This window comes from Ascaphus truei, chromosome 1, assembly GCF_040206685.1.
Source record: "Ascaphus truei isolate aAscTru1 chromosome 1, aAscTru1.hap1, whole genome shotgun sequence".
NCBI classification, from domain to species: Eukaryota; Metazoa; Chordata; class Amphibia; order Anura; family Ascaphidae; genus Ascaphus; species Ascaphus truei.
The window spans coordinates 70,634,496-70,660,733 of record NC_134483.1 but is presented as its reverse complement, the minus strand read 5'-3'; the positions used below and the strand labels follow the sequence as shown (position 1 = coordinate 70,660,733).

The window sequence follows — 26,238 nt, the reverse complement described above, 5'->3', positions numbered from 1 at the left end:
CGGCTCCGGATCCAGTTGGGGCTCACAAATGGTGACAAAACAAGATTTTGAGGACCTCTTAACATATTTAATAACCCTGATGGAGAAGGCAGTGGGAGAGATCCGACAAGATCTAGCATCCAAGGGCGGCAGGGTGGCCACCTCGAGCAGATGAGTCAGTGACCACAATGAACGAATTAGCCTCCAATATAGCAGAACTCGAAACTACCATAACCAGAATACTAGAGGGTCAGAAGGACATTGAAAATAGGGCAAGGAGGAACAACCTCCAAATCAGGGGCATCCTTGAATCGATCGAAGACCCAGAGTATTACTTACTCACGTGGTTAAGCTCCCTGTTGCCCGATCTCCCATCAAAACCGCTATTAATGGACCATTGCAACAGGTTCCTGTGCTCAAGACCACAAGCAGCAGAGGAGGTGAGACGTAATTACACTACTTCAAATTAAGAGGCACTCCTACAGAAAATAAGAGCTATCCCAGAAATAGTAGTTGAATTCACCAAACTGATGGTCTTCCAGGACTTTGCCCTGGCAAAGAGAAAAAGCCTCTGACCTATAACAAAGGTACTACGGGCAAAAGGGGTCCGTTACCGGTGTGGATTCCCTTTTAAGCTCCAGGTGGTACGAAATGGGATCCCCCATACCCTCAAATCAATAAATGACGCCGTGCAATTCCTCACAGAACTTGAGTAATCCACACCCTCGGGCCTACCTCAATACAGATCCCCCAGGTCCCAAAGGCTGCCCAGGTCGGAGTGGCAGGACGCAGCACAGGAGACACACAGCATGGCCCTTACAACTCCAAGCAGAAAAGAGGGCTAGTTTACCGACCCATACCTGCAAGACTGAATGTGACCTGACCGGCGGAAACAAGCTGCAAGACACTCAGTGGGCATCACTCTAGAGACTGGAGAACAAGCTAAATCCGCCGGCTCCACAACATACCTCCAGAATGGCTCCAGTGCATCCATCTTGCAGCAGATCACCCAGAATGCGTGGCTCTGGTGCTTGTCCCTCCATGGTCATGGGCACAGAGGTTGGGGGATCTCGGAAGTATCCGCTAAACAGAAAAAGCGCTGTGCCCCTGCTGACTATCCTACTCAGGATCTCCCTGTTATGCCCCCAGGGGCTGGACAAGGCAGACAAATCTGAACAGCATATAAAAAGCTGGAAGGGACAGACCGGGCCCAGCCCACAGCACAATCCATAGGTACTATCCCCCCACTCCACTCCACCCCAACCCCTCTTCCCCTACATACCCTCTCCTCATCACCCAAAGACCCCTTCCCAACTGACCCCTCCCCCCCATACCCATCTGCCTCCCAATGCGCCACACCCCCGCTCACTCAGCCTGATCACTACAGAGTGGCCTGTGCCAACAATTAATAACTACTAATCAGAGTCTGATTCAGCAAGTCTCTGTTGTATAAAGAAGTCGGTTAGGTTGCAATATGTTAGTACAGTAAAGTTCAATGTTGCATATTGTGAAAGTATTATAAGAGGTGCAAGATGTAAAGTTTTATATTATCAATAATCAATTATGTTCAACTAATCACCCTTCCTATCATCCCCTCCCCCCAAGCCCAGGTTGGTTCGGTAGAGCTGTGCCCCCCACTACAGATTTAGCCCTTCGCATCCAAGTTCCAGTCCCAAGGGCTAATGTGTCCAGGCATAGGGCATCCCCGGGACTCCCTCACCAACCCACCCCCATATTCTCCCCCCCCCCCCCATGCTCTTCCATATTCCCCTTGTATCTCTTCCCTTCTCAGGGGTTCCCAGACTTGTTACGGTCCATATGAAAACAGAGTGCTTTGTATTGGAATCGGGTATTTCGCCCACAACCTATCATGTCAATTAATGTAACATCACATAACACACAAGTGCTAAACAGCCCGCAGAGACAACGCCACGCAATGACAGATAATAAAAAAACACAAAGGAGATATTTTATTCCTACAAGAAATTCACCTCAGACATTCAGAGGTTCTTTGATAAAAAAAATTCCCCCATGATAATTCTAGCTTCAGCGCATGCTAAAAAAGAGGGATAGAAATCCTTATTCACAAAAATTTGTACAGGTCGGTCCACTGGGATAGGGAGGTCAGATCTCTGATCCTCGCGGGATCTCTATACGGGTCACTGAGACAACATTAGCTAATGTGTATGCACCAAATGAGAACAAAAAAAACATTTTTGTTGAAAAATTATTTGTCATCCTACAAAAGATGCTATGGGGCACTTATGTTGGGGGGGATTTTAACATAGCTATCGATGAGAAGCTTGACAGATCCAAATCCCCACCTGGGAGCAGACTACTTTGCACAAGGGGAGATGCTCAGGGAGCACCTCAGAGCATTTGGCCTGACTGATACCTTGAGGGAATGAAATCCTACGGAGAGGGACTATGCATTCTGCTCGGCTCCACACCAGGTATATAAAAGGCTAGATTACTTATTTATAGACAGCCGCCTGACTGCCAAAGTGACGACCATGCAATAATCAAGGCCTCCCTACCAGATACAATGAATGAACGCCCTCACAATGCATGGCAAATAAATAAGTCCCTGCTTAAAATCCCTGATATAGTAACAGAGGTTCACCGAAGAGATTACAAACTATTTCCAAAGTAAAACCAGAAGTGTAACTTCACCTGCATTATTATGAGAATCTCACAAGGCAAAGGCTCTTTTCGGAAAAAACAGAGACTAGTCAGAACAGAATTCCAATGGTCTGAGGTCCAGAGAGTAGAGAAGCAGCCCCCACACAAGAGATTCTACGAGACTCGCCACCCGTAGAGGTGAACTGAACATTTGCCTATAAAAAGGCAGCCGAAAGGGCTATGGCGCGGACAAGGCGTGCTTTCTTCAACTAAAGGCGATGTTTACTGTAATTAAGTTCTCATTTCTCAGTTGTTCTGATTGATGTACAAAAGTATTACCTGAGGCCAATCTGAAGGCCAGTCTGCCATGCTGCTCTCTGCTGGGGTTGGTACGTCAGGCCAGAAAAATCTTTTTAACCTGCAAACCAATTAATACTTAATTAAAATAGTTTTCAAAAAGAAAAAAAGGAACTACTGACTGCATTCGAAAGAGCCTTAAAATAGCATTCTAGGTACAGTAACTGTCTAAAACCACAATCAGAAACAAAAATGTCACGGTGGGGCCCCTAAGGGAAAGAGTAATGAATTATTATATCAATAAGAATTAATTCTTAGAAATTCATTATTTAATTTCGAATATTATTTTGCATTGTCTGGCCATTTCTGTTCATTATTTGCAGGTTGCATTTCAATAGAACTATAAAATTGCCTCCTTGTCTCTGCTTCTAATTCAGAATTAATACAGTAGAGACAAGATTGCATGATTAGATCCTTTTATAGAAGACTTAACCAAATGTTACCCGCCCCACGCCTCAAACTTCATAAGATCAGTATTGTATTTTGGCATATTTTCCACTTTATCTATGTACTGTATGTGTCAATGCTCAATTTTATTTCTAAATTCCTTGTTAATATTCTGCAGCCTATATTTTTGACCCATTATTTGTACCATCTGCATTGTACAAGAGTAATAATATCATTTATTTCATACAGAGTTGATAATGTATGCAGCACTGTACATAGTTTCTGTGAATTTCCGAAGTTCAGACGTGGACAGCATTACTATACACTACTATATTCCTTCATAACTATACATTTTGCACTTTCCATGTGTCTATATGGTGAATATCAATTTATTTTGCAAATGAATCTAGTCATAAACTGGCAACAACAGACTGCATTGTATTTATGAAGGAACAATTTTATTCATCTCCATATATTGTGCCAATTCAGTAAATCGCTTGGAGTTAAATTGTTTGTCTTCATTACTTACTCAGAAACACTTACTTGTGGTTTTTATGTGCACATGTGATCCCAAGACACGTTACTAAGAGAATGCACATTCCTATTGACACAATGAATTCAGCAATGTCTTCTTTATCTTAATGGGTGGGGGAAAAAAGACGCATTTAATATCAAACTGAAAATATACAAGTAGCAATATATGGCTTACAGGAGAGCACTATCCTACATACAGTAGTAGGTGACCAAGTAATAGCTGTGGCAGGTAGAAGAGTTGGGTCACTGCTAGTTGTCGGTATTTATCCATAGTAAGGTACAATGTTAGCACAGCCTGCTACACGCACGAAAACGGAATAAAACAAAGGACTGGCCGTTTTATTTCCAAGGGCCTCATTCAGTTAACAGAAGCAAATCAATTTAAAACATGCACAGTCTTATCACTGCGTCTAATAATTTAGGTAGATAGTCAATATGGCCCAAGCCTTGTCTAGAAGTATTTTCTCTAATCCATATGGTTTTAAATATTTACTATTTCTACTGTAATAATAAAAAAATACATGGTCAGCCTTGCTATAAATCCCCCTGGCAAAAAAGGTGTATTTGTTCCAGTGGTCTTGTTGACAAATTGTAATTTATTACACGTTTAACACTTTTGGAATACAAATGAAGTTTAGATTATTAACTACAAGGTAACTATTCTGAAGTTGTGCAGAATTTTATTAAATATTCAGGGTGATTTATATGCCAAAAAGGTATTTTTCAGCGCACAGCAACAGAGAGCCAGGTCATGAGAAATTAAACCTTTATTAAAGCTGCATTAAAAAACGGAGGGTGTAACCACTCCTATCGTGGGAGAGGGGCGGTGAGAACTGCTTTGCTACGGTTCATTTGCTATATGCTCATTTTTATTGCACATTTTTACACCCACACAGCATCTCTACCAGGAGGTTATCTGCTACACACTGTACCTGCTCCTGCACACCTAGCTACAGAGTGTGATATGCCCAATATACTCACACTTATGTGAGTATAACCATTGGAGAGTATAGCACCACCAATTGTTACTCTAAGCAATATTGCACTATATACTTTTTTTTTTTACTCTTTTGCATATTGTGTATCTTGTTCCCTCATCCTGCCTGTCCACTATACCCTAAGAAGAAAAGAAGACCTTTTTCTATGTGAAGGTTGAGTGGGGTTACTTTTGCTCTCTTGAAATTATCATTATTTTCACTTATACAGTTAGGTCCGGAAATAATTGGACACTGATACAAATTTTGTTATTTCGGCTGTGTACCAAAATAAATTCAAGTTACAGTTAAATAATGAATATGGACTTAACGTGCAGTCTATCAGCTATAATTTGAGGGTATTCACATCCAAATTGGAGGAAGGGTTTAGGAATTACATCTCTTTAATATGTAGCCCCCTCTTTTTAAAGGGACCAAAAGTAATTGGACAATTTACTCAAAAGCTGTTTCATGGACAGGTGTGGGCTATTCCTTCATTAGTTCATCATCAATTAAGCAGGTAAAAGGTCTGGAGTTGATTCCAGGTGTGGCATTCGCATTTGGAAGCTGTTGCTGTGAACCCACAACATGCAGTCAAAGGAGTACTCAATGCAAATGAAACAGGGCATCCTTAGGCTGCAAAAAAAAAGAAAATCCATCAGAGACATAGCAGGAACATTAGGAGTGGCCACATCAACAGTTTGGTATATTCTGAGAATAAAAGAACGCACTGGTGAACTCTGCAACTCAAAAAGGCCTGGACGTCCACGGAAGACAATAGTGGTGGATGATCGTAGGATCCTTTCCATGGTAAAAAAAAAACCCTTCACAACACCCAGCCAAGTGAAGAACACTCTCCAAGAGGTAGGCATATCATTATCCAAGTCTACCATAAAGAGAAGACGTCACAAGAGCAAATACAGAGGGTTCACCACAAGGTGCAAACCATTCATAAACCTCAAGAATAGAAATGCCAGATTAGACTTTGCCAAACAATATCTAAAAAAGCCAGCCCAGTACTGGAACAGCATTCTTTGGACAGATGAAACTAAGATCAACTTGTACCAGAATGATGGGAAGAAAAAACTATGGAGAAGGCTTGCAACGGCTCATGATCCGATGCATACCCCATCATCTGTAAAACACGGTGGAGGCAGTGTGCTAGCATGGGCATGCATGGCTTACAATGGCACTGGGTCACTAGTGTTTATTGATGATGTGACAGAAGACAGAAGCAGCCGGATGAATTCTGAAGTGTATAGGGATATATTGTCTGCTCAGATTCAGCCAAATTCAGCGAAGTTGATTGACGGCGCTTCACTTTACAGATAGACAATGTCCCAAAACATACTGCGAAAGCAACCAGGAGTTTAAGGCAAAGAAGTGGAATATTCTGCAATGGGCAAGTCAATCACCTGATCTCAACCCAATCGAGCATGCATTTCACTTGCTGAAGACAAAACTTAAGGCAGAAAGACCCACGAACAAACAACAACTGAAGACAGCTGCAGTAAAGAACTGGCAAAGCATCACAGAGGAGGAAACCCAGCGTTTGTTGATGTCCATGCGTTCCAGACTTCAAGCATTCATTGCCTGCAAAGGATTCTCGACAAAGTATTAAAAATGAACATTTTATTTATAATTGTGTTAATTTGTCCAATTACATTTGAGCCCCTGAAATAAGGGGACTGTGTATGAAAATGGTTGCAATTCCTAAACATTTCATACAATATTTTTGTTCAATCCCTTAAATTAAAGCTGAAAGCCTGCACTTCTATTGCATCTCTGTTGTTTCATTTCAAATCCATTGGGGTGGCGTACAGAGCCAAAATGATGAAAATTGTGTCAGTGTCCAATTATTTCCGGACCTAACTGTATGTTTCTATTTGTGTGATCTATCTCGGGGTTGGCGTGTTATTTCTGTTTTTCACCACAGGGGGTCACTGTATTCACTTTTATACCTTTGACTGAATCATCTGATATACTGTACACTGTCTTAAGGCCAGTCCTGTTTTTTTAGTTTTAATGCATTGACGTTGGATATACGTAGTGTAAAAAGCAGACAGTGTAACGCGTTAATAAAGGCTTAAGGAACAACTTACTATATTTAGGTGTGCTGAAGTGAATGTGGTTTCCATTCGCCATTCCCTCCTGGTTGCTTGCCACAACATATGCAGTGTACAGAGTATTCGGCATCAGGGAATTCAGAGTATATTCATAAGTATTAGAATCCACTGTTATAGCTATGGTAAAATAAAAAGTGCAAAAATTGCATATCTTTAACTTCATAGAAATGTTATTATGAACAAGTATTTAACTTTAACTAATTGGTTTTAACTGGGAAATTATATATTATTCTGGGGGTTTTTTGTTTGTTTTTTGCTTACACCCTCTTGTACTGCATGTCCCTCTGGCATTGAAGGGGAGATTAAAACTTACGAAGAATTGTGATTTGTGTGTGTGTGTGTGTGTGTGTGTGCGCTTTATTTTAGAAAGCGGAATTACTGCGTCCCTGAGCCATCTCCTGTGTAAAAATCAAAGCTTGTCCTGTCTCTAACAGGAGTACAGAGCTGATAGATTATAACAAGATGGCTACCAGCAACAAATTCCCTACTTCTAGGCCTCCACCAGCCTCAAGTATATTACATGCTGGTTAAAACTAGCCAGATCCACTGTAAAGTATTGATTTTTTTACCATTAAAATAACTTAATAGATAAAGCAGTTTTTGGTCAAATGAGATCACTCTGAGTCTTGTGTTTTCTTTTATCAAAACGACTTATAAAAGCAGAGTAAGGTGACATTGCATCTTTTAGGGTATTACTTTAAAATGGTCTTGAACTGAAAAGGTTAAATACTTGCGAGATATGGCAACTTTCCATCAGTCTCCTTAATAAAACAGTGACAAAAAAATTGCACTGAATTAAATTTCTTTATAAATTTGGTGCTTTTTTTGTAGACTTTAATAAATAATCCTCATATGTATCAAAGATTGTTTTTTACAACTACAACAAGAACCAAATGATGCAGTATGTTGCTTGATACAAGACAATATTGCTTTATATATATTGTTATGAGTTCTTTTATCAGTGCAATTTTGAAGCAAACCCGGTGCATTTTCATCTTGCATTAGGGTACTTTGCTACCGCTTGGCACTATATGCACCTGCTTGCAATGTGGGTAGTGTCAATAAGAGGAGTTTGGGAGAAGTTAGCTGCTGCCTGTGTTACAATTGGATGTATCAGATTGTACATCTTTGTACATCACCCTTTTCTTCCTTGCTCCTTCTCCAAAGAATGTGCCATGTGGGAATTGGGGTCAACTTCTGCTGCAGAAGTAATAAACATTTTCTTATACAGTATTTGTGCAGCTGCAAGTGCAATAAGCCAGAATACACTTTATTTGGTTTTCATACACCAACCCCTTAATTTTTGCTCTGAAAGACTAGAAAAGGCATAGAAGATCTAAATGAAAACGTGGATGCACGTGGGTTTTGTTTCGGTTTACAGGACCAGGATTCTATGTTCCAATATTGTACACATTTGTTTTTACTGAACTTGTTTTGTGTCAGTTGTGTCCAAATTTACTTCTATTCATATTATTGGAACTCACGTGTTTTTCCTTTTGACATAAACATGTATACCTCTAAAATGGACAATATGAACAGTCCAATATGTTATTGTCCTGTTCAATGTTTAATGATCGAAGAAAATGGAAAGGATATGTTAACAGATCAGATGCATTATTGACTTTCGATTCATACATTTCTGGTAATTGCTTCACATTTTTTGCATATGAGCAACACAATAATAGATCCATAGGATCTTTTACTTCATAACATCTGAACAACAATTTTGAAACTATATGCTCATCATTAGATATACATTTCAATAAATAATACAAACTTTTCAGACTTAACATTAACCCAACATTGGGTTTTATGTGTAAAGGAAAACATATTTATATATTTTTTTTAAGATCACATTTTGATTTTAAATAATGTATGTAAGATATAGATCATTAATATAATTTCTCTCTAAGTTGCTTATGTTCTGATCTTCCAATCAAAGGATTTGCCTTCTTGCTTCCCACTGATTTCTGATCATTACAAATGATAATGTAAAGAAGCCCGTCCTTCATTTCAAGGATCTGACAAAGAATAATAAAACGTAAAACGTTGTGACTCTGACCAAATTAATTCTATTTCTTTTGCAAATTCATTGTTAGCTTAAGTTTTTTGTAATGTAGAACGTTTTATTATTTTCATGCAGTTCTTCATATGCTTAGGTATAGTATTTCATGTATTAAGAAACTGGGTTTAGTCCTCCATAAGCAATTGCAGATTTGACAAATTTAAAAAATTACAATAAAAAAATTCAGGCAATATCCTTATAAAAATAATATTACTTACCAGATTCCTTGCCATTAAGTGGCTTGTAGACGACAGTATAGTTGGTTATAACTCCATTTCTTTCATCTTTTGGGATGGCCTCCCACTTTAATGTAACCTTTGTTTTTCCTAGATTCTGTGTTTTTGCATTGGGGCCATGTAGGGGACCTACAATTATTATAAAAGAAAGGGTAACTCACGTTGAAATGTGAAAATCTCAAGCATAAAAGTCTTCGGCGCATTTGTTTTTGCATATACGTCTAATCTGCATTGTATTTAGAGACCATAATATTTTCACTTGCACCTGTAATGCAGGTAAAAGAAAACTCCAAGTACAGGATAAGAAAAATAAATTGTCATACTTCCTTCTTTGAAATATACTTGTATGGAAGATGGAGATTCCACCTTTTCTTCCACCAAAGGATAAATTGAAATGTTGTAACATCGATATGGTTCAAACATCCCTGGAAAAAACATAGAGAGGTTGACTGAAACCGTTGATGAGAGCTTCTGATAACTATTTCAACTCGAGCATTACATCTTAGGCTGAGTCCCCGCTGGCGCTGAGCGCGCTCATGCTTGGAGAGCGCTCCAAGCATGAGCGCCGGGTGTCCTGTCATTTACGCATGCGTGGGGGAGGGGCATTGAGCACGCTGGAAAGTTTTAAAAAAATTGTTTACATAAGCGCCGCACACCGTGTGACCGGGGACTTACATATATCTATATGTGTAAGTAACCGCAGCAAGCGCCGCCCGCTCAGCGCTAGCTGAGACACAGCCTTACTCATTCATATCAGAACTCAGCTACAACCTTCCAGTTAGATTGTATTGCATGTGACAATATGCTATGATATATGTGTACTGTTTCCAAGTTATATAGTTACGTCGTAGATGTGGTAGAAAAAAGACAATGTCCAAGTTCCAACCTATGTTAAATTTAGATCACAGATGCATTGCTTCCTGGTCAAATCCCTGTGTCCTCGCTTTCCATCCCAATTTTTTGTGTTGTTGAAGGGGGTGACAGCTCATGAGAATCCACAATGTTATGATTAAAAAAAAATATTGACAACATTTACAATGAAGCTGGTACCTTGTTCAGAGGTCCATTCTGTTGAATTCTCAACATATTGCCAAGATATATTACAAGAGTCAGCGTCTGAGTCTATGCACCACTCCACCACAAATCTGTGAATTATTGATCCTGTAGTATTCCACTTCACAGTCATATTTTCCTCCCTCTTTAATATCTGAATATTAGCAATCAAGTTCTGAGCTGAGGGGGGAAACAAAAGCTGCTGTAGCTACAAAGTAATGTACAACATCATATGCTTGAAAATGAAAAAATACATCTCTGTGTATGTTTTACTGGCATTGCTTTCCAGATTGTAATGTGTTGAGTGGTCTAAATACATGCACTTCACAGTCAAGATTACTAGTACCTCAAGCACTTGGCAGCAGAGTGTGTATGTATGTGTGTGTATATATTATGTGTGTGTGTATATATATGTGTGTGTATATATGTGTGTATATGTGTGTGCAGACGAGACCATGAGTATTCTAAAGCTTGCCTTAAACTAGCCAGGTTACATTCTGGGTATGTGCTGGGTGTAACCTTTGCTAGTTTAAGGCAAGTTTAAGGCATTTCTGCATTAAATAATGACCGATAGGATTAACACAGCAGGGGTCCCTGGCAGTCCCATTCAGTTTGAATGGGACTGCCAGGGACCCCTGCTGTTAATCTGATAGGCCATTAATTAATGCAGAAATGCTGGGTCTAGTTTAAGGCAAGTTTAAGACATGTATCCAGCATGGACCTGGGTCTTTTTGATGATTGCCACTGGTTTGTGTTAGAATAGTTGCAGTCTCTGCTGTATATGTGGGTGTGTATGTGTATATATATATATATGGGTTACATTGCTTCTTAAAATTATATATATATAATTTTAAGAAGCAATGTAACCCTTCCCACACTTTTTACTTACAAGATGGGAACCAGGCGGTCCCGAGAGTTGAACCATGATATTTTCAGCCCAAAATACTTGCCAGTAATTTATGGAAACCATGAGAAACACACTGATGGACTCTGGTACATAGCATATTAAAGTTTCAAAGTGACAGAATACACAGTATATAAATCTAAGTCTAAACGTTAATTTGTTTAATAAATATAACCTGTAGTTTCAGTTAATGCATTTATCTCCCTTTTCTGTTGTTGTTAGAATTTTTTATTAACATTAATTCTGTATATGGGCAGCTTCCAATGCATGACTGCCAATTTAAATTTAGCAACTTATTTTGGTACATTGCCGTTTTATTGTTATTATTAGAAACTTTGTAAATATTAAAAAAATAAAGTGCATATTATCAGATGTGAAAACAAAATTCCAGATTTGTTTCTAGAAGACAGGCCGTCTGGTCTCCACTTACGTTTTTCAGCAATCGCTGGAATTCTCAAAGTAGCCTCAGGGGAGGTTCCTGCAGAGTTGTAAGACACGACTGATATCACGTACGCTTTTCCTGATACATTGAGGGTAATCTCATTTTGAGTTGTGGTTTTTGTCCTCTTGAGAGAAGCGCAGTCTTCAGGGAACCACTTAACTTTGTAGCCCAAGTTGCTAGCTTCCTATAGACAAAAATAGCAAAAACAGGTTGTTTCCCCAGAAAACTAATATATATGTTATGGTGGGTGAAAAAGGTGACAAAAAACCCTCCACCGTAAAGCATATAGCAAATAAAAATAGCACTTGTGAGAACATTCACATGTCTTAAGACAGGTCTGCAACCCTGCCCTTCACCATTATCACCTAGCATACAGTGCTTCCACTGCAGCAAGGGATTCTTGGAAATGACATGCAAATGAGCACACAGTGTCACCTTTTGCCTCAAATCCATTTTTACATGGAACATAAGCTCATGCTTGCTGCATTACACAGCATTCAGCACAGCCAGGGTTTTGATGCATAGCCAGTAAACCTCACAGACAGCTGTTTCGACCTTTTGGGTCTCATCAGTGTGAGGCTTGTTGCACTGGCTTTGCAATTTTTAAGCGGATTAAGATAGATAGATCGATACCACAATGCCCTAAATGGCAACCCAGGTACCAATGTGTATATTATTCAGAAAGCTATATATAACAGACACTGAGCTAGACGTATAACACAAACGTCTCCCATATATAAATATATATATATATATTTGTAAATCAGTAGGTAAATGCCAAAACAAATAATTGCAACTGTAACATTAAGCAGACAACATTCTTTTTAAAAAAAAGTCTATAAATTAAAAATAGACCACAAAGCATTTTGTAATATGACCAGTACCACCAATGACCAGTACAGACCCAAGACCGGTTGCCCGGGGCGACTGCATTGTGGCCGCTGTTGACTGCTTACCTGCGGCGGCGTCTCCCTGTCTTCTCCGTCTTCTTCTGCAAAATCATCTTTTCCCCCTGCAGCTCCAGTTAAAATGGCCGCACAGCGTCAAATGATGCTGCGTTGCCATGGCAATGTGGCGTCATATCACATCACATGGAGCCACGTTACACGGCGCCGCATGACATCACTACGACCCGTTGTCATTTGACGCTGCGCGGCCATTTTAACTGGAGCTGCAGGGGCAAAAGATGATTTTGCAGGAGAGAGGCCGCACCACGCCGCCGGACCCCGTAGCCGGACCCTGCCGCAGTTAAGTGTCTTAAGGGGGTGGTGAGGGAGTGTTTTGGGGTGGGGGCGAGTGGGTTTTTGCCCAGTTTGTCTTGTCCTGCAAATTAGTGATTGTGAAAAATAAACTAGGACCCCTTCTCTTCAGTAAGAACCTGGAACGTGCGCATTTCTTTCTGTAAACACTTTCATCAGTCAACCATTTCTTTTTTAATGAAATATGTTTCCTAAAATATTTTTTTTCTAACAATTATTAAGTAATAAACTTCGATATTAGAAATATGGCACTTTTGATTGAGTAAATAACAAGAGCACCAAACGCACAAGTTCTCTAAAGCAAAAGGATTAAGTGTGACTTTCAAGCTATATTGATATGCAACATTGGCTGGCGCCCAGGCCTGCTCTGTCTAGGAAAAAAACAAAAATGAAAATAAAATTCGCCAAATGGGATGTAACTGTGAATATGGGCTATGTAATAAAGCAAAATGCAAAAAAAAAAAACATGTGACATGAACCAGTCCGGCGCGTATAGGGTCTTGCTTAATAGTTCTAGATGAGTAAGATAGCCACAACCCAATGAATGACGCAGCTTCTTGAAACAGGGAACCCCAGTCCCTGATGAGACCGTTACAACAAGGAAGAAAAAAGTTAGAAGCGCAGTCAAAATGGGGTTGTGGTCAAACTAAACACCTTTATTAAAAATGGTGTCCCAGGGATCACCCTATAGGACAGCAAAAACATAATGATCAATACATAAAATAGTAATGTTTAAAAACTGTGCAGATGAAGCTGTTGTGCAATTGCACTTAATGGGTTTCCAAGGGGTTAAACACGGGAAAATCCCGGTGGAAAGTCAGAGTCCTGCAAGCTGTGCACTGCCCGGGCAGGTTTTAGTATAGAGGGGTACCCCAGGGTTGAGCCAATGCTCGATATGCTCACCCTGAATTCACTGCTGGTCCGTGGGGGTCCAGTAACTTTCTTCAATCCCGAAATCTGCTCCGGTACACGCTGCACAGATGCACGATGGCACACGATACCACACAGCCCTCCGGGTGTCCGGGTCTGATGTCACTTCCGGCCGTGACGCACAGACCCTTCCCGGTAGTCTCTGGGCTGCGTCTGTCAGCTCTCCTCCTCCTGGTGGTTGCCGATGAACAGGCAAACAAACTTGATCAGGTGCTACTGGCTGGACGAAGCCTTATAATGGTGAAACGCGTAGGAGGAGGAGCATAGGGTGTTTGCTCTCATTCAGTGCAGTGGAGCGGAGCAAGTAACATCATACATTGGGCTCCAGCCAGTAGCACCTGACCTAGAGGGTGATCCCTGGGACACGATTTTTAATAAAGGTGTTTAGTTTGACCACAACCCCATTTTGACTGCGCTTCTAACTTTTTTTTCTTCCTTGCTGCTCTGTCTAGGACCAGGGATGTGGAGTTAGCTCCTTTATTTTATTCAACCCCCTCTCCTCTTCCAAGGATAAGGGATTTTGCTGTGGACATTTAAAAAAGTCAAAAACATCAAATCAATCTTCCTTTAAGAAAAAAAAAAAACCTGGTGCGCTGACGAAGTTGACCTTGGGAATAGTTAATCCAAAAAATATGGGGGATAAATAAACATATACATGTGAAAAAAGTTTAGACAAAAAAAATATATATATATATATACACACAATTGTAAGATAAATAAATGATAAAAAACGATATAAATATTTAACACATCAATGTGTGTGACATGAACCAATAGGAGTATCTCAATGGGTGAAGTGCAGACTGATAATGTGTAAATAAATATATATATTAAACAGTTCTATTAGTATTATTATAAAAATAAATGTCCTTGTAACTTGCAAAAAACAAATGCTGCCTTAGAAATTCCTTTTTTCTTTTGAAGAAAAAAAACCTGACCGAAGGTCTTAATAATGAATTGTGTGATGACGATTAAGAAATAAAAGTGTACACGATTTGTAAAAAATAGCAAGCGTATAGATTTAAAGCACTTGTTACTCTCCCATTTCAGTTCTCTTCCAAAATAATATTGTAAACATCTAAATCGCACATCTCTTATTAGTATTGGCAGAGCAATTGAAAAAGATTCAAAATTGTGGAAGGTGTCTGTTCCAATAGGACCCTATAAAAAAAATGTAAATAAAGTTTACGGTAGAACCTACTCAACAGCTACTGTAATAGGAATGTGAGAACTTTTTTCCAACGCTTTCTAACTTTGCAAAATTCGCCAACTTTTGTGATTTGGAGACGAATAGAGGGGGGGAAAAGAAGGAAAGAGGATGAGAGAGAGAGGGATAAGGAGAGGGAAGGGAGAGAGGGAGAAGAAAGGTAGGGAGGGAGAGAGAGGTTCATAGGTATCTCTCCACATGTTGTATAGATGAGAGTTTTGGGGTATAAGCTACTCTTTCAAAATTGGTCTCCCTCTCCCTCTCCCTCCTCTCTCTCTCCCCCTCTCTCTCTCCCCCTCTCTCTCTCTCCCTCTCTCTCTCTCTCTCTCCCCTCTCTCTCTCTCCCCCCTCTCTCTCTCTCCCCCCTCTCTCTCTCTCCCCCCTCTCTCTCTCTCCCCCCTCTCTCTCTCCCCCCACTCTCTCTCCCCCCTCTCTCTCTCTCCCCTCTCTCTCTCTCCCCTCTCTCTCTCTCCCCTCTCTCTCTCTCCCCTCTCTCTCTCTCCCCCTCTCTCTCTCCCCCCTCTCTCTCTCTCCCCCCTCTCTCCTGTTAGATTTCAGGTGTCTAAATTTAGCATAGGTTGAACTCGATGGACGAAGTCTTTTTTCAACCTCATCTACTATGTAACTATGTAAGGTTAGATTCCTGTATGGGGAAACGTAAAATGACAAATTTCGATCTAAACTGTTTGAAGGTAGATGTTGATTTTCGCTTCAACTTCGTCAAGGTCATCCAAACTTTTTAGGTTGAAAAGTTCGAGCAAACGTTTTCACATCTTCTTTGAACGTTTGACTAATTCCCAAGTCCCTAACAGCTAATACTGAACAGACTAAAGCACCACAAGCTTTGTTATTTCATTACCAGTGGTAGGATTTTAAAATAAATGAATACCTTCCATTTTAGATGCACTGATCTATTTCCATTTGGCGAATCGATCACTCTCCAAAGGTCCACTTTATGTGAAGGAACTAGATAAATAAAATAAAAAACACAGACGTTTTAGTATCAATACAGTACTGCAGTTGTGTGTTGGGTAAAGAGTGAGCGACCTAGTGGTAAAAGGAGGTCCTTGAAGTGCCAGAGCGCTGTTTGAGAGCTAGGGCTTGTTCCTTGTAACTGGTGCTTTGCATATTAGAAAAACACTTTGCAGGTAAAGAGGGATATTGGTGCAAATGTACTGTATTAAGCTCAGTGCACCCAATCTGATGTTAACTCCCATTCAGATCAATTGAAGATAACGTTGCATTGGGTGCGCAAATTCATAATGGCACATGATGAATCTGCCCCATTGTCTCTGACAGCACCCTGTGTTAAAAGTTCCCTGTAGGTGATAAAGCTTTTCACCTAGCAGACAGGGCCGCCGACAGGGGGGAGAGCCGGGACAGATGGCTGCGGGGGGCCCGGCCAGCGATGCAAGTTGGGCCTGACCTCTTGCTTGGCCCGGCTGCCGGTCCTCTTGCTGCCGGGCTTCGGCTCTCCCCCAGCTGCGGGCCTCCCTCACTCTGTCCCATGCCAAGCTTCCAATGATGGCTTGCGACAGGCCTCTCTCCCAAATTGCAGCACCAGTCGGGCCCCCCACAGCCACCGATTCGGGCCTGACCCAAGGAAAGTCTGTTTTTTTAATATGTATTGGAGGGTGGGTGTATTTTTATATGTATTGGGTGGGTGGTGTATTTGCATATGTATTTGGGGGGTTATATGAATTCGGGAGTGGGGGGTTGGTATATATTTGGGGGGGGTTTGTATGTATTTTGGGGGTGGGGTTTTTTGGTATGTGTTTCGTGGAGAGGATTGTGCGAGGGGTCGGGGATTGAGTGATAGTGGGGTAATTGACAGAAGGTAGGGGTGAGTGAGAGGGGGTGAGGGAGTGAGTGAGGAAAAAGAGGGAGTAAGAGTGAGACGCAGGGGAGAGAAATACATGTGAGGCGGGTGGGCGGTGAGTGAGAGGGGGTGAGTGAGAGGGGGTGAGTGAGGAAGAGGAAGTGAGATGGAGGTCAGAGAAATACGTGGGAAGAGGGGGGGGAAACAGAGGGGGCTCAGGAGGTGTGAAATGGGGGGGGGGGGTCTCGCAATACCGCCGAAACAGGGGGGCCATCACAAACGTAACTCTGGTCTTGGGCCCCGGGAAATCTGTCTGCAGCCCTGTGCAGAGATATGGATTTTCGCAGCTATAATTTTCCATTTGTAATAATTTTTTTGTTGTACAAACTTATGAAGAACTTCTAACATGCCAGCCTTCACAACTTTGTGTTTTTTTGTAAAAAAATGTGATAAAAACTATTATTTTGCCCCAAGTCTCTACTAGGGACCTTGGTGATGTCACTTTATATTCCTGTGCATGTGCTCCTGACAAGCATCGTGTACCCTGCAAGCGCTGTGTAAGGGCCAAAGATGTACATAACACTAAGCAACAGTTATGTTATAGGTAAATAATAATAATAATTAGTATAGCTAGATAAATAAACATAATAATTCTGACAGTAACCTGCCTTTTTCCGCTGTTCTGCCTGTTTTCTCTGCACTCCATTCACTCCAAAGAATTTGGCCATTAGTCCCAATACATCGCAGAGATGTGGTATACTCGGTAAAAGCAACAAGCCCTGTGAGATTATACATTATCTTGTCTTTCTTTTCCATGTAAATGTCATGATGGTAGCCCTGAAAGCACAATATTAAGATGCAAGGCCGTATTAATATTTGTATACACTGGGAAGATGTATTTGTTTTTTGTCTCCTTATTAAACCGTTAATTGCTAAAGGGGCAATTCCACATGGTGCACAGATAGTTGAAACAATTTACCAATGCCGTTTAATCATGGGCCATATTTACTAAGACGTGCTACTTCAGATGAAACAGTCCATGCTGGAAGACACCATCAGGCACCATTCATGTGAATGGATCATAATGAGTCATATTTACCAGGCGGTGTTGCCCCATAAAACCCCTTCCATGCGGGAAGACATCTTATAGCCCATTCTCTTCAATAGACCATATTTACTAAGCCATTCTGGAAGGTGTCCTAAGAAGTAGCAATGCTTAGAAAATATGGGCGTATATCTATTTCCCATAATGTATGCATTGAATACCCATTTCACGTATTTTACTGGCAATGAAGAAAATTAAACCGCTATTCCTAAAATATAGTGAATTCTAAAATATTTTCAAGGCACATATACCTGTAAATGTGTATTCATTCTTACCATTTGTACCATGTTTTTATTCAAAAGATGTTTCCAATAATACAATGAAATACTGTATGACATTTATAACAACTTTATTTCCAAACCATTTAGTCCTTCAGGACTTCGGAAATTCACAGAAACTATGTACAGTGCTGCATACATTATCAACTCTGTATAAAATATATTATATTATTACTCTTGCACAATGCAGATGCAAAAATATAGGCTGCAGAATATTAGCAAGGAATCTAGAAATAAAATTGAGCATTGATACATACAGTACATAGATAAAGTGGAAAATATGCCAAAACACAACAGTGATAACATGAAGTTTGACGCGTGGGGCGGGTAACATGTCTTCTGTAAAAGGATCTATCATGTATTCTTGTCTCAACTGTATTAATTCTGAAGAAGAGGCAGAGAAAAGGAGGAGATTTAATAGTTCTAACAAAATGCAACCTGCAAATAATGAACAGAAACTGCCAGATAATGTGTAAAAAAAAAAAAATTATTACAAATAAATAATTTCTAAGAATTAATTATTATTAATATAATAATTCATTACTCTTTCCTTTAGATGTCCACTGTGGAATTTTTGTTTCTGTTTGTGGTTTTAAAGAGTTACCTAGCATGTCCATTTCACTTATTGGGCTGGCGATGACCAAAACCAAACCGCTAGTCCTAAAATATAGTGAATTCTAAAATGTTTCCAACAGAGATACCTGTAAATGTGTATTCTTTATTAACATTTTTTACTATGTTTTCAATTATACAAAATATGTTTCCAATGATACAATGAAATAATGTATGAAATGTATAACACCTTTATTTCCAAACCATTTAGTCCTTGTGGACAAGCTCCTCACCACATGCAGCACTTATCAGCTGAGATCTGACTCCAAAAGACTGTTCATGGTACCAATGTTCAGCAAAGTATCCGGCCGCTCCTCCTTCTCTTACCGTGCACCCCACAACTGGAACAGTCTAACGGAGACTCTCACAGCTGCCACCAGTCTAAGTTGTTTCAAAACTAAAGCTGCCTCACATTTTAATCTGTTTTGTAACTGTTACATACGCCTATGACATATATTATCTTTAGCTATGCATGCAATGTCTTGTATATAATGTATAACCCTGTTCACTTAATGTAACTATGTATTTGTAACCATGTATTTATCATTATAACTCTGTGCCCAGGACATACTTGAAAACGAGAGGTAATTCTCAATGTGTTGCTTTCTGGTAAAACATTTTTACAAATTAATAAAAATAAATAATTTAGGTCAAACCATAATGTTCCCTTAACATATATGTATGTTTATTTTTGAGCCATGCTGATAGGATTTGTTTTCCTATTTGATTTGTGGGTCTCTGCATTTACTTTGCACTTCCCTATGAATACAAATGTAATATTGCCTTACCCAGTGGTGGTTCTTCATCTTCCTGTATCGTAGACTACACTTCACAGGTAACATATCAGGTGCCAACAAAGGTCTCTTCCATGTTATTCCAAGTGACGGCTCTTCATTGAGAATGGATTCCACTGATACAACCTCAGGAGCTTCCATTTTTACTGGAAATAATGATGAGTGTTTACTTATTTCAAATAATAAAATACATGTTCAAAACAAAAGCAACGCAGAGGAAAATATAAAATGTTCCAACAGCTGCTTTTGTATGTAATTTAGCATATATTTGTAACTACTTTGTTATATACAATAAACAAAAATGCCCCAATGCACATCCAATATGACAAATTATTTAGTTAATTTCAATGTTTCTTCTTCTCATAATCATGGGTCATTCAGTTAAATCTTTTGGCCAAAATATATTAAGCTGGAACCACGTCAAGGTACCCTCCACTGCATAGAGAAAAGAGGAAACAAAAAACAGTGACAGTCAATAGGATGAGATGTGGGACGTGTGAGGTGTCTAAGGGATTGAGCACATTAGCAGAGGTTAGATTACTTCTAAGGCCCGTTCTATAGTGCCGGGCGCGTGCTGTGCCGGGCGCGTGCTGTGCCGGGCGCGTGCTACACCGTGCGCGCGCACGGCAGGGAGTGGGGAGCCGACAGACCGCGAGGAAGATGGGCAAAAGAATCTTTTTGCGCCGCTACCGGCTCTGAAATGTATGCATGTGTGTGTTTGTATGTATGCGTGTGTATGCATGTATATACTGTATGTGTGTGTATGTGTATATGTACGTGTGTGTCTGCATGAAGTTAATAAATATTTTATTTTTACGAAAGTGTTTTTTTTATTTAATAAATAATAAATTACACATTATATACACACACATATACATATGCACAAACACACACACACACACACACAAACAAACACATATAAACACACAGTAACTTCACACAGCTCACAGCTCAGCATACACACGAAAAGCATGCGGCACGTGCACGCGCGCACACGGCCGCAAACAGTATAGAACGGCCCTAAGTAAAACTCTAGTACTAAAGTCACTTTGTAAATCATACTGTTGATTTAACTAATGGAAAGATAAATCTTATCAGGAAAAAAGGTAGGTAGATGGTATATTTTGTAGCTAAGTATATGTAAAGCAGGGACAGTTGGCTGGTAGGCGTCGCACAAAGCAATTGTTAAAACAACTTTGTCGGGGCGTGGCCACGACGGTGAGGTGAATGGCAACTTAGTCTCTGAGCTCCACTCTCATCGGCGCTAAATAATTAAATAACTTCAATAGCAGCGCGACTTTCCCAGCGATCTAGATTGCAAAACATCATTGAACATACGGTGATGGCGACGAACAAAGTAACTCGCAGAAAAACGCAACCTGTGTCTACATATTTCAAAAGGGGAAAAGCAGCACATGCGGATAAGATGGAGACCCCTGCAAAGCCTGCACAGCCTGTATTATCAGATCCAGACACAGATACCCCAGAAACAGAGCCAGGGGATCAGGAGATAGTGAGGCGCAAAGACCTCAAGGAGTTCTGTGCCCAAATGAAGAAGTTTTTTAAAACTGAACTATGGGCCATAAGGAAAGACCTGGACGCATTGGGAGAGCGGACAGATGCTTTGGAAACAAAAGCTGATGAGACTACCACGGAATTGGCACAGACACAGAAAACAGTGGCTACACTATCAGTGCAAGTTAGATCCTTAGAATTTAAACTAGAGGATGCTGAAAACAGGGACAGAAGATGCAATGTCCTCCTAAGAGGAGTGCCTGAATCTGTATGTGACCCAGAGAATTTCACAAATAAATGGCTGGAGCATCTATTCCCAGATAAGGCTGGCAATGAACTGCTCCTGGATAGATGCCACCGTGTACTTCAGGGGAGACCGCAAAACGGGGACCCCCTGAGGGATATAATTATGAGATTCCATCACTACAGAACAAAAGAAGAGGTTTGCAGGATCTCAAGAGACACTAAAAATATGGAACAGGAACATATAAAATTCCAGATCTATCAAGACATTTCCCCGGTCACCCTCGCCAAAAGAAGAACCCTGGCGTCAATAACTAAGGTGCTGAGAGACCAAAGGATAAAATACAGATGGCTCTTCCCCTGTGCACTAATGGTGCTAAAAAACGGTGTGGCACATACCTTGAGGAAGCTGGAGGAGGGCGAAGACTTCTTGAGCAAGCTGGGGAGGCTCAGAGGTCCCCCCGGTCAGTAGAACAGGAGAGAAGATCACCCACTGTGACATGGAGCAGGGTGGGGGCCAATCAACCCGATGGGGGGTGGGGGAACGGCGGCGAACCCCAGCTGATGTCCTCCCCCTGAGAGCCGTGCCTTGCCGCTTTCAAAGAAGATGATCCAGCGGTGAAGCCGTTCCTAGCTGTGCTTGATTTCCTGGGTGCTCTCCGGTTCCCTCTCCCGCCCTCTGAACGTCTTACTGCCTGGCCGAGACCCAAGTGGACCTGTCCCTACTGTGCATGGCGCTGACACGGGGCCGCTTGTGAGGAGCTGATCCGCACATGACTCTGGGACGGCGGCCATCTTGTCCTGCTCCTTCCTCGAGCAGAGCGGGAGCTGTTCTGCCTTTCGCGGGCAAAAGGAGTGACGTCATCATGACGCGTCGACATCTCGCGAGATCAATGCTGAGTTACCAGCTTAAAGGGGTAGCCATCTGGGAGGTGGGAGGGGAAGGATGGATGTCTAGAAGACACTGCGCACAGCTTATTCCGCCGGAGGAAGGAGACCAGAGTCTAGAAGCGGGACGGGGGATGATAATGATGAAGGGGGGGATGATGACGAAGGGGAAAAATGAAGATGGGGGGGAGATGATGATGATGAGGGGGGAGATGATGATGAGGGGGTGATGGTGAGGAAGGGGGATGGTGAGGAGGGGGGGTGATGAGGAGGGGAGTGGGGCTGCATGGTTTTGAGCATAGTTTTGTTAATATAGTAAATATAGTTCGTACAGTTACAGGGTAAAGGATAAGGGTTAATGTGCGTAGACTTTTTAGTTTTATAAGCTAATGGGGGATTAGAGATGGAGAGACTGTATAGTTAACAGTTATATAGTTATATAGCTAAAGAAAGTTCAGGGATCTCGTGAGCAAAGCTCGCCCTATACGGAAAGATACGTTATGTCATGGAACAGGATTCCATATTTCTCTGTCTCCCTTTGCAACTCATGGGATTCATTTCTCCCTAGTTCAGCTGCCTGTTATTTTCCCTGTCCCAGCAGCTTGCTGCATGTTAAAGAGCAACATTTTGGTACACATGTTGTTTACTCAGACATGGCCAGTGAGTTGCTATAGCAACCTCAGCCTTTCTATCAGAATGGGCTAGTCTGCTCTCTCCCCCTCTGCCTTGCTCACAGATGGTCTGTCCCCAGACTATCTTGTTACCCAGAATACACTCGCACTTCCTTTCACCTTCAACACTGGCTGAGTGAGTACCTTCTGCTATTTGCTCTACTGGCAAGGCCTCATCCTTTTCACCTTTCCCCACTATCAAGCGCAATCACCATAGAGACATTCTCCCAGTACACCATCATTCACAAGTGCCTTTGTAACTCCATGCTTTTCTCAATAAAGTGAAGAAAGACAAAGAACTTGTTGTGCTTGTAAAAGGAACGAGTTGAACCTATCTGGGCTATTCATACCACACATGACTCTGGCCTCAGAATACGTTACATGATGATAAGTAATAGGATATGAGTTAGAGGTTTTATAAGTTAGATGAAGTTACAGATGCGGTTATATAATATGAGTTTGTAAATAAGGTATATATTGTATAAGGGTGGACATGAGGGGGAGTTATATCCCTGTTTAGGCATGTAACACAAACATTACGCAGAGTTAGGCAATAGATAGGTAATAAGTAATGGTAGATAAGTAATACAATAAGGGTTAGGTAACAAGTAGTATGTCGGTACTATGTAATCGATAGCATGTTAATGTAGGTAGCACCCAAGCTGTAGTAAGTAAGGAGGTAATAGGTTAGCAGGTATATAGTCACGCACAAATGCTAGAAGAACAATATTTCGGATTAAGATGTATATAAAGTAGGGTATTCAAACATAATAAATAAGTTAGTGCTGTAGTTCGTTAAGAAGTTGAAGCTTTAGGAAAAATCACTGAAGTTTAAGTTTTTGTTAAGTATCAGACACACGCCGGTGGGATTCGCTCCCGGCGTCGTGCATGCGTTCCCCGCATAGGTTCCTGATGCGTCAGGGCCATAAACAAGTCCCGGGGGGGGGGGCAGTTCCCATTAGGGAAGGCCGGCCGTTTCCAAAGACCAGGCATATTGACCTACCCTTTGGGCGTCAGAGTCGTACTCGGGGGATCCCGAGTCGTGCTCTGGTTTTACGTTTGTTATTAATTTTTATCGTAACTTTGTTTAATTTATGTTTGGTGTTTTGTTTCACCCCTTATGTGTTTCTCCTTGTATTGTTCCCCTCTAAATACATGAAAGTGATGCAGTGTTTTATCATGAAAGTGAATACATGTGAAAAAGAAAATACATGAAAGTGATGCAGTATTCTATCATAATTTTTGCATCAAATACGTGCTTACAAACATCCCCATATCACTTACTAACCAAATAATGCTACTATAATCAATTACAAAGAAATAAAAGGACATTACAATTTCAATGTGCATTTTAACTTCTGGTAATTACAAAGGATTAACTCCAAAAAGATACCATTTTGATAATTAAATTAACCGTTGTGCTGGCCACTTTAAAGAGCACCATAGTGAAAGCAATAAGGACACAGAATTAAACGCATTATTGAATTATTTACTTTAGGTACAGTATGCTATAAAACATTTTTATTGAAGCCCATTACCTAATTTGAAAGAGTCCATTGCGATGAGATTAGTTGTTGCATTACCCAGGGCATTCTCAGCCTTCACCTGCACCTTATATTCGTAGGCAAAATTAAGGCTGGGGTACAAGAAAGAGCATGAGTCCCTTCTTGTTACACAGATGCTTTTACCTAAGGGCCTGCAAGAAAAAACACAACTAGTCTTAAAGTATTACTGTTGGTTCCAACACAATCTGAGCTAAAAGGAAAATGACAGTGGACAGTTTAGTGGTTACCATACTTTTTACACAGTCATCAAGAAAACGGCATATACAGGTAATACCTAGACTGCATGATAACTCATAATGCACATTAAATTCATGCCGCTGTGCTGAAGTTTCTTGTCCCATCTTACCCAAAGCAAACATGGCAGATCAGGAAAATATGTTTGCAATCTGCCTCATTTTAGAGATACAATTTTAGTCTGGATTATGGAATAGAACATGGCTTTGTAGCTGTTAAAGCAGCACTCTGAGTGTGATTTTAACACATATAATGTTAGTATCTTGCCCCCTGAGCATGCCCCTACATTATATATATTATATTACATTATATATATTAATTCCCTCTCTTATATATATAGAACACACAAAAGACTAAGACAATCCCCAATAATAGCACTCTAAATATACCACAAAATAACTAATCAAATGAGGAAAAAAGTCTTGGACCCAAAGTCAAAGTAGAAAAATGGAAATGATTTTAATAACGAGCAATAGGACTCTCTAACATAAAAACATATACACACTAAAGGCAGCATGACAAATATAATAAATATAATAAAAGCCAGGATGAAGCCCTCCACGGGCGAAACGCGTAGAGTGTTCACCATTGGCAGTTATTATTGATTTCTTCAGCGTGACTTGAATATCATGGAGCTATTCCCGTGGACTTCATGAACTATTTCTACATATGCTGCAATATGATTCCTTTGGACTGACTCGCACGCATTTATTGTCAGCTGAGTATCATTTTCTCTGCTGTTCAGAGTCTCTCCTTCCTGTAGGATTCATACATATGTATGCTTGATTTAGTATATGGCACTGGCTTTTATTTACATTATATACAGCCTAGAGAGGTATATACCTCTTATCTTGCCTCTCATTTAGTGCCTTGTCTTTTTTAAGTTCACAGACATTTTTGCACTCATGCTTTTTGGTACTTATATTTTTAATTTTTTGTTATTGCTGTACAGAGTTTGAGTATTTTTTCTATCTTATTTTCCCCCGTGTCTCCCCCTTGGTTTAAGATTTTTTCTGATGTGTACTTTTGTATATATAAGTTTATTCATCTGATATTTTTTCTTTTGCCTTAGGTTTAGCCATATATTTAGTAGCTAGGACCTCTAGGGGGTATCTGTATTATTTAGCTTATTTGTATCACCTTATATAGTTGTTAGGTTTAATATAATTTTTTTTATACATTTTTTGCTTTTTAGTACAATTTTCAGTGATATTTTTGTTATATTTACTTTTTCAAGCCACAGCCTTATTATATTTGTCATGCTGCCTCTAGTGTGTTTATGTTTTTATGTTAGTGAGTCCTATTGCTCGTTATTAAAATCATTTCCATTTTTCTACTTTGACTTTGGGTCCAAGCCTTTTTTCCTCATTTGATTAGTTATTTTGTGGCATATTTAGAGTGCTATTATTGGGGATTGTCTTAGTCTTTTGTGTGTTCTA

General features: G+C 40.4%; 1 protein-coding gene across 1 annotated transcript in view; it reads right to left on the bottom strand.

The window, feature by feature from the left end:
• The window catches only part of IL31RA (interleukin 31 receptor A), a 66,592-nt gene that overhangs the window by 1,824 nt on the left and 38,530 nt on the right, over nucleotides 1-26,238 (bottom strand). The window contains exons 5-15 of the mRNA XM_075589223.1: nucleotides 24,539-24,696; nucleotides 19,678-19,829; nucleotides 17,563-17,731; nucleotides 15,965-16,041; nucleotides 11,668-11,863; nucleotides 10,331-10,513; nucleotides 9,604-9,705; nucleotides 9,263-9,409; nucleotides 6,956-7,096; nucleotides 3,889-3,982; nucleotides 2,941-3,019 (exon numbers count right to left, since the gene is read on the bottom strand). Coding sequence (XP_075445338.1) covers nucleotides 2,941-3,019; nucleotides 3,889-3,982; nucleotides 6,956-7,096; nucleotides 9,263-9,409; nucleotides 9,604-9,705; nucleotides 10,331-10,513; nucleotides 11,668-11,863; nucleotides 15,965-16,041; nucleotides 17,563-17,731; nucleotides 19,678-19,829; nucleotides 24,539-24,696 — 1,498 coding nt within the window. The remainder of the gene's footprint in view (nucleotides 1-2,940; nucleotides 3,020-3,888; nucleotides 3,983-6,955; nucleotides 7,097-9,262; nucleotides 9,410-9,603; nucleotides 9,706-10,330; nucleotides 10,514-11,667; nucleotides 11,864-15,964; nucleotides 16,042-17,562; nucleotides 17,732-19,677; nucleotides 19,830-24,538; nucleotides 24,697-26,238) is intronic.